Consider the following 12,554-nt stretch of genomic DNA (forward strand, 5'->3'; position numbering starts at 1 on the left):
CCATTATAAGTCTATTCCCATTCTATAGTATTTCTATTTCAATTCTATTCTATTTCCTTGCAGTTGGTGCAGTTGTAAGTACTAGTACTGACTATTACTGGTTAACATTTCATAATTTCCTGCCCTTGATGACGTCAGACCGTTTCGATCAATCGCTGGTTTTGTAACGCCGCCACTCTTTAGGCGACGCCTGCTTTCAATGTCGATGACCCATCTATGATGCTTCCACGTTAATAATGAGAGTACCATACAGTCGTTCCGAACAAAGCATATACCTCCGGCCAACCCGCGCGCACTACACCAATCACGCAGAAGACCGATACAGTCGCGACATGTATGCACTACAGGCATATATATCGTTGAAGCTGAAAGGGAAGAAGAAAGCCACACGAGCTCAATAAACGGGTCTATTTGCACAGCGAACACTATAGTAGCCCTCCTAGACAAGTCTTGTTTGAGCAGTCCCCATTCAGGTATAGTTATTACCCCAGCGCGCACGGTTCCACTGCTTCGGAAAGTTTCTTTAATCCGCTGTGAACGTAACCAGGCAGGAATCCTGTCGACATCCTCGTTCTAAAACGGACCACCAGTCTCCGCTTATGTGCACGCCCACTAATGAACGTTCTCAGGCGCTGCTCAGTGCAGTGACCCTTTGAAGAACAAACCGACAGCGCTATAGCCCATTGTTTCGACATATACATTCATGCAAACGACGAAACCGAGTTTCTCGCTCAAAGCAGAGACTTTCTTTGTGCGATATGCAAAGCGAGGCGCGCCGCCCGAACCGCATAGGCTGCACCGACTGCAAGCGGAGCGAGCTTCGAGAGCGTATATATGTAATGCATGGCCCATCCCCCCCGCTGAATAGACCTCGGAGATGCAAGCGCCGATGCGTCTTCAGCTCTCGGTCGCCGTGCAAACCCCCCATTATCTCCCTTGCGATCGCGCAGCTCGTTTGAGGCCGATCGATCACAAGCAGTGCGTTCGTTTCCTCCGCAAAAGACCGCCCGGCTTGCACGCACGCGAGAGCCTAAACACTGCGCGCTACGCCATCTGGTGCACTATAGCTGCGGACCGCAGAACTGCGGGACGCTATTCAAGAAAAGAACGAAGAGAACAAAGAGAAAAGAAAGAGGAGAGAAAATGGCAACGCTCTTTCCCACAAAGGGGAACGAAATTGTTCTCGCTGGGGCAGTGGGTGTGCACGATTACTGCGCAAATGCTTTGTGGAGCACGTAAAGCAAGTAAAGGCCACAGTGGTATTTCTAGCTATAACCGATTCTTCCCTCAATTAATAATAATAATAATAATTGGTTTTTGGTGGAAAGGAAATGGCGCAGTATCTGTCTCATATATCGTTGGACACCTCAACCGCGCCGTAAGGGAAGGGATAAAGGAGAGAGTGAAAGAAGAGAGGAACAAATAGGTCCGTAGTGGAGGGCTCCGGAATAATTTCGACCACCTGGGGATCTTTAACGTGCACTGACATCGCACAGCACACGGGCGCCTTAGCGTTTTTCCTCCATAAAAATGCAGCCGCCGCGGTCGGGTTCGAACCCGGGAACTCCGGATCAGTAGTCGAGCGCCCTAACCACTGAGCCACCGCGGCGGGGCCCTCAATTAAGACCCGAAAATCTCGATTTCGGGGCCCTTTTTCCCTATGCGGAAACTTGAATAAACGCCGATAATTTTAAAAAATGTGGGATTTCGGTTCTTAAGATTCCCCGAAATTCCGTAAAAAAATTCTCTTTTCGACAAATTTTTCCCCCTAGGTTTCCCCGGAAATGGGAACACTCTCCAAGTGGAAAATCGCTGAAAGACCACTCGGAGGAATGAAAAAACTCGGCAACCTGAAGGAAACTTCTATAGGGTTCTGACCCTTTCTCAGAGGAATGAGGTGGCAGAGCTGATACTCATAATTCCAGCTCCATTTGTGCGAAGAAGACGCAAAACGAACAGTCAAGGTGAAGCGAACTATTTTTCACAAGCTTCTCGTCGGAGTCACCTAGCGCGCACCCTCTCTGGTGCGTTAGCCTTTTTGGCAATGGCCGAGGAAGTGCAGAGGAGACGACTCAGCTTTAAGTACAAGCCACTATGAGCGTCAGGCTGTCTAGGAGTCGAAATGATTTACATGCGGTACGCCGGATTGAACAGTCAACGCTGACTATGCCATTACAGTCACACTTGCAGTTAACGGTACGGTCCTTACAAAAATGGTCTATAGACAGTCTATAGACTTCTTGTAGACACTGTTGCCTTCCTATAGATATTTCTTTTTGTTTATTCATAGTCTATAGACTGTTCATAGACAAGTCTACTAAAATGTGCGGCCGTAAATCTATAGACTGTCTATAGACTGTCTGCAGGACTTTCATTGCCTAAGAGTTCTCTAGGTTTGGTCTATAGAGAGTCCATACACTTTATAGACATAAGTTCACTTCACAAATGAATCTCAGAGCCACAGCGAAGTGTCATAATGCTCGGCTTTGACGTTCTGCGCGGACAATTTGAATAATCAAACATGTCAAGAAAGGCCACTTACATCTATTCTTCGTTAATTTCTCACAGACAAGAGGTTTGCAAGGCAGGTGGCTCCCTTAACAGGGAGTTGCGCGTAATTCTGTCGCCTAAATTATTCCATCCTAAACCTACACGGCATAAGACCACGCATAACTATACCTACCTTTCTGCAACCACGCGTAGGCCGACGCAACGTCACGCAATAAAATTAACACGAATCGAGTAAAGCTGACCTAACTAATTCTGACGCCACACAATCTGAGCTCGCCTCCTGCCTAATTCGATTCCTCTGCTCCCTTTCGTAACTCTCTGTCGCTTCCCTCTTCGTACAACATTCGCGCTTCACGCTCAGTTTAATTACTGCGCTCCTGTATACTAACAACCCGTGCTCATCGCGCAAACACGGTGTACAAATGAGGATGTTGGGTGGGGGGAAGGGGGGGGGGTTGAACTTCACCGAAAACGACCCTGTCATTCTCCGCGTAATTCTTCCTGCTTCCCTGGTGCACCGCCCAAGCTAGCTTTTCTTTTTTCATTCTTTCTTTCCGTTCTTCACCCTTCTTTCCATAGCGCTCAGTCCTCCAGCATTCGGTGGGCTCGCACAGATCTTCATTTGCACTCTCTCCGTGGCGCGGATCGATGGGCCACCCAGAAGTGAGAGGCAGCCGACGTCACCGCCGGCCGTGACGAGCGCCGGAAAGTCCTTTTGTTTCATATAAACAAAAGAACCGAAGAAAAGAGAGGGAGAGGTAGGGGGGGGGGGGGCGCCAAACAAACTGGGCGCCGTATAGGCGGCGGGTGAAACGGCTCCGACTGATTGCGACGACGTGGGGGACCTTGGCAGCAACCAGCGCTCGCAGCGGAAGTGGATCGAAAGCTCTTGCAATGCAAGCGCACAAAGGCGACGGACGAGAGTTCTTCGTGGCGTGAAATTGTTCATCGTCGCCACTGTCCAGGAATCAGGACAGACGCAGAGCACAATCAACGCTGGTATTACTTTTCCCTATTTTCCGTACCCGCTCCCTCAGACTTGCATAGAGAAAAAAGGGCTACGAGCTCTACGTGGGTTAGTTTCCTCGGGGAATAACTGCGTTTTCATAAACGTTTAGTCCCAAAAAAAAGGGGGGCAACCATTACTCCCTTTACTCCCTTAGAGACAAACTGAGAGTGGGCGTGAGCCAGAGTCCGTCTTCTCGCGGAATAAATCATTCGCCGCGAGGACTAAGTGCTGCATTTAGTCCCATTTCACCACAGTTTTCCTTGGAGTGAAGAGTGCTTGGGTTCACTTTGATTCGATGGATCACAGACGGGTACTAGCGGAGAATCCACTTCTCATCAAAAGACTCTTCGTCCCTTTATGCCTTCCCTTACGGCGCGGTTCAGGTGTCCGCCGTTATATGAGACAGATACTGCGCCATTTCCTTTCCCCAAAAAGCAATTAAAAAATAAAAATACAGGACTCTAGTATGTGGCTTCCATGAAACTGGGAAACTGAAATTCGCTGCGTACAAAATAAGGCACAAACGCTTACGCAATCAGCCTAATAGATCCACGTTAAAGGTCGAATACAGCAGTTGCGTTGTCCGTTGGTATTGCATATTGACAAGTTAAAGAGCAAGAAAGAAACGCGGACAACGAAGATAAGCAACTATAGGTCACGCACTAAAGCCTCGCAAAACTAAGGGTCCGGAAATCTCGCTAACTAGCTCACGCAAAAGACGCCCCTGTGTGCCATTACAAGCATAACAACGTCAATCAAGGGCAAGCTGCTCTTCCTCCTTTCTCCCTCCAACGCCCTTCATACTCCTGCGCGATTCAAAGCAGTGCTTTTCTCTGCAAGCCATAATTTCCCACGGACTGCCACAGATGGCGTGTTTGCGCATTCGGCGAGCCACCGCTCTATCGGAAATCAATTCAAACCTTGCTCAAAGACGTCCTGTTTTGAACTGCTCTCCTGGTATTAAAAAAACGCCAAGATCATATCGTCAAACGATTGATAGAGTCGGACAGGTTTGGTATGGCAGGGCTAACTCCGAGGCGACACCTACAGGTGTACTTCACCTTAAGGAAAAGAAATAAAAAAGAAAGCTTGCGAAAATGTGTAAAACAGATGATGCAAGAAAACAAACGTAAATTGACAAAGGGGAGCCAAAAACAATTAAAAATCTCAAGCCGAATTCTTTACACCCCTGACTAAATCTAGACTGTGCACCACCAGTTGTCAAAAAACGCGGCCAGCGGCCCCTATCTGCTTCCCAAATTGTTTTCTTTTAAATAAAAGAGACACAACATTTGGCTTAATAATAATAATTGGTTTATGGGGAAAGGAAATGGCGAAGTATCTGTCTCGTATATCATTGGATACCTGAACCGCGCCGTAAGGGAAGGGATAAAGGAGGGAGTGAAAGAAGAAAGGAAGAAAGAGGTGCCGTAGTGGAGGGCTCCGGAATAATTTCGACCACCTGGGGATCTTTAAAGTTCCAACTTTTGGCTACAAAGGGAAAAAAAATTCAGCATGCACCTCAGTATGGGCACAATCAATAAAAGGAAGAAAAGCAGGCACAATGAAAAAAGAAAAGGCCCCGTAAAGAGGAAATCGGATCGACTAGATGACTCCATCAAATTTTCACAGAAAGAGGCGACACCACTAGACGGAGATAGAGTAATTACGCAGACGCTGAAGACGTCCTCACGCACGGAATCCGGGAAAAAATGATCCCGCATGGAGAAGAAAGAAACCGAAAAACGACAAGAAAGCCCCCGCACCAGAAAAGGTGCACTGCTTTTTTTTTTCTTTCTTTTCTTTCCTGGTAGCGACCGAGAAGTCAGTTCGGCAACATTCCGAACCCTGTTTGCATATTCAGGCACGAAGGAACGCTGTCATATAGACCAGAAAAAGAAGAAGAAAAAAACGCAAATAACGTACGCGGAAGACACGCTACAGCTGGAATTTGTGCGATCAAATCACGCGTTCTTTCAGCATCGTACATATTTTCTGCCACGCATACTTCACACCGCCCATATCCTTCAGAAGCCTACTTCAGCCGAAAAAATTTGTTTGTTATCCGTTCACGGCGTTAAAGTGAAGCGCATTCTGATATTTCCTGCGACTTCTTCGGGATGTCACCAAAGCCCAGTGTTGCCCATAGAAACGCAATTGGAGCTTCCCCAGTAGCAAAAGTGCAGCTATTTCGACAAATATGCGATTATGAAAAAAAAAACACGCAATCGAAAAAACTATCGCAAGGATTAAGTGGTATCTATATAAAGTGGCTCCGTTTCCGTGAAATGCACCCGTAGCGACGGTCGTATTGCCGGGCCTTGTAAGGAGTTACAACGCAGCAAAAAAAAAAAAAAAAACGCAAGGCTACGTAATTCCACCACCAGACGTGCCGCGGCAAGGCGCACGCTGAGCAATCGCAACGACTCTACGACGCTATGAAATTATAACGGTGTAATTGAGCAGCGGGACGCTAATTGTCAAGAAAATCGCTCTTTCACCTTCTCCCCTCCTTCGCCCGCGTCTCTGCTGGTCGCGAGGCCCGCGAACTTCGGGAGCGAGCCCGCCTATTTGCGTGACAACTGTTCTCAGACTGCGGCCGCATTATGCCCGGATAAACGCGGCGAAGTGGAGGCCGGGCAAACGCAGCCTAATTGTTCACGCATGGCTGCGCTGCAGATTACGGTCTCTTGCAGACGGTTCACTTGAGCTTGCCTTCTTTTTATTTTGTTCGTTTCGTTCACGCAGAAGACTCAGATCGACTCCAGTGAAAGCGTGCCGACGATCATAAAGGAAATATTAGGCGTTAAGAAAGGGCTTACTCACGGCGCAACACTTTTCGTCTGATGTATACAAACAGACCGCGAATGCGATGAATAAAAATCAAGTCAAATCAAAGACTTTATTTCTTTCAAACCAAGAAAGAGGAAGCTGCAAGAGGCAAAAGGTCTGTAGCGCCTGACGAGGCCTCAGCTTCCTTGTACAGTTTGCAGTGCAATGCAGCGGTAAAAAAAAAATTATGTTACAATGGAACATGATACACTGGAAGCTACACACCGGGACACGCTTGAGCTCTGCCTGCACAACGAGGAATACGCACCGGTCAGGCGGCGCATAAGAAACTCGACGAAAAGAGATGTCCTCGCAGAGCGGATGTTCGTCAAATAGCATCGCTACCACAGTTAAGCCGAGTTCACGGCACAGCATAAAAAAAAAAAAAACGCCCGTGCTATTTCTGCGCGGGTTTTTTTTCCTCGAGTGCGTCGGCTGTTTTTCAAGGAACAAAAACGCTGCCTGCCCGACGCAAGCGTGATCGAAGGTCCTTCCAAGTCTATTTTGTACCCTTGCCAACGTGAGTATACCAGCGAGCAGCGGCGACTCCACTGCCTCTTCGTAGATTAGCGGCAACGGTCCCCGTAACGCACTAACCCTAATTTTTCGTAGACAAGCGAAGTGACCGCATTGTCCGACAACTTAATTTCTCCTTAGCGGACATTCAAAGAGCCAACAATTGCAATAATTGCCGCAGATTGCCTCCTTACGCGAGTTCGGAGCACGGGCGATCCAGTGTTCCTTATGTGTTTGTTGTTTCAAGCGCTATCGCTGTGCCAAGTGCCCTATTCACACGGCAGCTAATGACATCGCTCGCTGGCCCGACTAGCAAAAAGAAAAAGAGCCTCCCGATTCCACACTAATCGGGAATTAAGCCTCGAGAAATGCCTGGCGCAGTCGCGGCATGCCTCCGTGTACACCCAAAGTGCATTTAGAGCGTAGATCCCTGTGTCTGAAAAACGACTCGGCACAATCATTAGGCGCGCATTGGCTGCGTGTGGCCCGGGGAACGACGGGTGCGTCACGGAATCGCGACGAGTGATGTGTGTGACGGATGCGGTGCAGTGGAAACACTAAACATCTGCTCCTTCGCTGCTCCGCATTCGCCGATGCTCGTCGCGATATGCTCGCGGCCTATAGGGCGCAGGGCATACTACCAGACTCCATCAAGACGCTATTGTGGCCGCAGGGCAGTGCGCGCACTCGTGAGCGAACTTTGGTGAGCCTCTGTGCATTCCTCGAACACACGGGCTTGACGTCCCGTCTGTTCTCCGTCAGGTAGTTACACGCAGTGACCGAACGCTCCGCGAGTTCTACCTTGAACGATTAATAACTGGACGCCCCACTCCAGTTGTAACCTACACAGTGCTGTGCGCGTGTGTGATTTAATTCCTCTAAAATGAACTAATCACGCGCACAACCTGGACACATTTCTTATTGTGTAAATAGTTTGTACGTATTACTTCTCCCCCTGTCCTCTATTCCTGTCCCCTCACCTCTTTCATTTCATTTTTCCATTCTGCCTGCTGTTCTTTATTTCCGCTGCCCCAGCTCAGGTGCTTCAGTATCGATGGCAGATGCCGGGGCTAGCAAAAATCTTTTCCTTCCTTTTTACTATTATTTTTAATAAAACCACTACCACCACCACCAATCCTTAGGCTCCCCTGTCTACTCTGCTACGTGGACAGAAGTTCCGCAGAAGGCAAAATGTACAATGACAACCTGTTGAGCGAAAGAAAATAGAAACATTGACAAGCCGTTCCTGCCAAGTACCATCTGAAAGATTGCTGAATAAGCTTTTCCAAATTGCCCAATAAAACGGTGTCCCTGCGCGTGGTGCCGTCACCGAAAGAAAGTTAACTTCGCCTATATCACCAGATACAGCAAATGGGCCCGTATTTGACGCGTTACAAGTGCGAGAGACGCCATTTTATAATTCTGCGATGGGAGAAAGCACACTCAACCACCTTTCAAATGCGTATTTTAGACGTTCAATATTTCGAACCAAATTGTCGATTAAAAATATTTAAAAGCACAGTTAGCCTTTCATGTTGACGGCTATCAATTTATCAATATATCCTTGCCCCCTAATGTAAAACACAAAAAGTTTATTCGTTAATGTCAATTAATCATTTAATTATTGATCCATATGAGGTAAATAATTTCCGCCTTGATGTACAATCCAGCTCAACAGACCGCACCGACGTATGTCGCAGTTTTTAAAATGAAAACTGTAAAGGTTAGAAAAAAAACACCCTGTATATCGCGATCCGGTCAGTCGCCCATTTAGCCGACGGTCACGGAGCCACCCATGCCTAAAATCACGGTAGAAAGGACCGCATATTCAGCGCAGTTTGACAGGCGAAACAGCTAGTGAAGACGCAGGAGGGCGCCGCGAACACAACACTGTCGTCCGCGTCGTCTGCCTGTGCCTTCGTTCACGTGTTCGGCCCTCAAACTTCACTGCGCTCGTGTCGCGCCCAGTTCGTTCGCGCGTCCCGATGTCAGACTTGTCTGCGTCACCATCCTCTGGTCTCGTTCGCGTGTCAAGCTGTCAGACTCCTCAAAGAAGAGCCGCGCTGGTTACGGGAGAGAACGGGTGTTCGGGCAGAAGAAGGAGTGGGGGGGCACTCACATCTGCTTGTGGCAGACGACGCACAGCCACTGGTCGGATCCCTCGGGTGCGCCAGGCTCCGGGAGTCGGCAGTCGCGGCACACCTTCTTGCGGCACGATGGGCAGGGGGAACCCCGGTTCAGGATGCGCCCCAGCGCCGACAGGCAGCGGGCGCAGCTGCGCGCCGGGTCCAGACCCGGCCGCAGGGCCCCCCTCTTGCGCAGACGCTGCAGCTCGGCCTTCAGGTGCCTGCAACGGTACGACACAGCGCCACCATCAGTACTGGCATCGTCTTCACCCAACTCAGCCGTCAGCCGCCTACAGCGCATGCGCAGAAAGCTCCGAAGGCCAAGTGACTGTAGCGATTCATGATGCGCAAAAGGCTATACCGTATTTGATTGGCCCCACAATCTTGGACTAGAAACCCTTTGCCGCCCCGAGTTGTTGGTCAATTCAGCCTCCCCTCACCACCTGCTAGCCATCCTGGTTAACTCATAGAGCGATTAATTATCCTAGACAGGAGGTAGGACTAGCTTTTCTCCAACTGTGAAACATCTGAGCAGCTTTCATTTCTAGCCGTACTACGGCGCTCATTATGGTAGAAATGTGTAATTACTCCCTAATAGAAATATCCACGGGCTCCCAGAATCATCCGTTTTTAGGGCGCGCACCTCAACCATGTTTTCGCAATGTAAAAAGCCGTAGAAAAATTAGGGAATTACTCTTTGATTTCGAAAGATAATGTAGGACACCGGAAAATGAATAACAGGCTGACAACCACTTGCAGAATGCGCACACTTGCCTATGTACATAATAAGAAAGAGGACACAACAGTCAGGCCACAGTACTGTTTTCTTCTCCTGATCGCAAAAGAAAGCAGAAAAAGAGAACAAAAATATAGGAATGGAGTAAGTAAGTCGAGAAAGAGGAAAATCACCAGGAGACAGGCACAAGGAATATGGCTATCTAATGAAACAGCAGAGATTTTAACCAAACTGATAAACATTATAGCGAACATGTTACAAGTTTAACATGGAGGCGCTTAGCGGAGAGCCACTGGCAATGATATCAGAATCAGAATCAAGTTTATTTAACATCGTGTCGATGTTGGGTGCGTCGATAAAAAGCCAGTGAAACGCTTGATGAGGCCGACGCACCCCACAGATGCATTGCAGCGGTACACACAGAGCACTTTCAAATTGAACAAAAAAAGAAAAAAAATAACAGATTTGGCATAAGCTGTACATCAATTCGGACTCCTTATTAAATTGATGCTGGAGGGTGTAGCTCAGCATTTGATAGCATTTGATATGATATGATTTGATACGCATATTATATTCCACTTCCTCAGCCCATCGCAGCAGCGCCGTACTTACATTGAGCTCCTTGTCTTTCATCTCCAAGACAATATTCTTGTAGAGAAACTTTAAATTCTTCTGTATGCACACTTGAAACACTTACATCACCGAACTCCACGACCACGACTTTTTACTCTGTTATTTAGTACACTTTTCTTGTACTCTTCTTCTTCTGTCTTTTTACAACAAAAGCTGTATTTCGCACGTTCGGAGACATCCAGGCGTCGCCCGGCCATTTCCCGCACCTACCCCCAAACCACCCAATGTTGGCCCCTCAAGACAGAAAACTGCGCTATAAGCAAGGATGGAGGAATGGTTCTGTCCCGTCTTCGCTTCTCCGCCGTCCGGGTTTAATTGTAGCGCAGTGCCAAGTATTGAAACCGATTCACAAAATGCCTCTTGAACGGGACAACTGCACACCCCATAACTGTTACCACAATATTCTCATCAAAATGCGTTCACAACGGCTTACCCTTGGCGCTAATTCGGGTGAAGGGGCACAAACGCAATAGACATTCCACACACATGCTCAGGGTTACTGCATTCGGACGCAACTCAAGAACGAAGCGGCTATTCCCCTATATAGGGCGCCCTTCCAGACAGTGGCGTCGGCCGATTCTCATGATCCTGATAGCGTGACAATGCGGGACGGGGACTATTCCCAACCATGGAGGTAGGAGTCTATCCCCCTTTATCTACCAATCCCTGCATTGTAAAGCTAGCAGGGTCATGAGAATGGGCCGACGCCATTGGCTGGAAGGGGGTCCTTTGACGGGGAAAAGCCACTTCGTTCTTCGTTCTTGAGTTGTATCCGACTATACTGAACATTTCGACTGACATCAGCACACCTCAGCCTTCCCCCACATGTCGCTAAGGTTCGCACTACCGCAAGGGTAATCTTATGGTGACCTTTTCTTCCCTCTAAATCGGATAGTAGCGTGCCAGCGGGACAACAATGCGAGGGTCATGTGCCGGACACGCTAGACGCATGCAGCCACGTTTCTTTTCTGCAGCCTGCCTCTGTGAAAGAGTCCGCGGCCAGTGCGACCACGATTGAAGGCGACAGGGACGTCGTTCCTCGGTCGACCGGTGCGCAGCTGGGTCGACAGACAGCAGTGCGCGGCGGTGCAACGCAAGAGCACCGCGGAGGCCGCCTCCCGCAACGCGCGCACAGACCGACAAGGACAACAGGACCTCGGAGATGTCGGCGGTCGATAAGAACAACTCCCGCACACAACTGGTTCACACGCGGCGCCGCTAACACGCTGCTTACGGCGCCCACTGACAGGGCCGGTCGAGTCGACGCGAGAGCGCTACGGCGGCGACGACACGGTTGCTGACATCGAATTTGAACGAGGCGCTAACCCTGAGGAGGCGTCGGGCCCTCATTCTAGTATGCCTCAGTCGTCGGTAACCCAATTCTGCTGTTCATGTTCTCAGAAATCGCCCCCGATTTATCTGGTTAAGCTAGATGCGACTTCGGTGCTCTAGCATGTTTGGCCTTGTTTAGCTTTGTTTATCTGTGTTAAGCTTTTCATAAGCTTGAAAATTCGAGTTGCACCCAAATGTTCTTGAAATCGTTCAACAAGAGGGCTTAGTCGGGCTGGCTGGTGCACGTTGATGGAAACGACTGAACAGCGCTGAGAGACAGGACGGAAGAGAAGAATACAGAGCGCATGCGCCGTTGCAAAGCAGTCGTTCCTCGGCTTTCCTTTTGAAATGAGCCGCCTGAGCCGTTTGTTGTGATTCCAGTCGCCCTTCCCTTTGTTAGGCTGTCGCTGAAGTATAAACAACTAAATATAGTTCACTATACTTTGAAGCCACCCTACACGCCTCTCGACTGCATGTTGTTGTTGTGCTCTGATGGAGTGGCACATACCCACAGTGGGGGGTTGGCCAGGGTGCCTTACACAGTTAAACATTTGTGAAACATTGACCTATTTAAGGTAATCAAGTTTAATTATGTGTTAAAAAATAATTGTGAAAATTACAACTAACAAAGGATGTTGTTGTTGTTCCTCCGGCGACTTCATCATTTTCCTCTTCTTCCTCGCTTTTCTTCGCGTTTCTCGCTCTTCATCTGTTTCTACATCCCGTTTCGCAAGCCTGGTTACACTGTCCTCGCCGCGTTGCTTTGGCTTGCAGCCTTTCTATATTCCCCAAGGATCGATGGGCTGGCGTCGGCGCTCTGTTCTTTAGCTACTGTTCAGCTCGTCGTACACATCATTCG

General features: G+C 48.7%; 1 protein-coding gene across 4 annotated transcripts in view; it reads right to left on the reverse strand.

The window, feature by feature from the left end:
* The window catches only part of LOC144098769 (uncharacterized), a 413,922-nt gene that overhangs the window by 194,189 nt on the left and 207,179 nt on the right, over nucleotides 1-12,554 (reverse strand). For all 4 annotated transcript variants that reach the window (XM_077631635.1, XM_077631633.1, XM_077631634.1 and 1 more), the window contains one exon: nucleotides 8,988-9,215. In XM_077631635.1, the coding sequence (XP_077487761.1) occupies nucleotides 8,988-9,215 (228 nt within the window). The remainder of the gene's footprint in view (nucleotides 1-8,987; nucleotides 9,216-12,554) is intronic.

This window comes from Amblyomma americanum, chromosome 7, assembly GCF_052857255.1.
Source record: "Amblyomma americanum isolate KBUSLIRL-KWMA chromosome 7, ASM5285725v1, whole genome shotgun sequence".
NCBI lineage: Eukaryota > Metazoa > Arthropoda > Arachnida > Ixodida > Ixodidae > Amblyomma > Amblyomma americanum.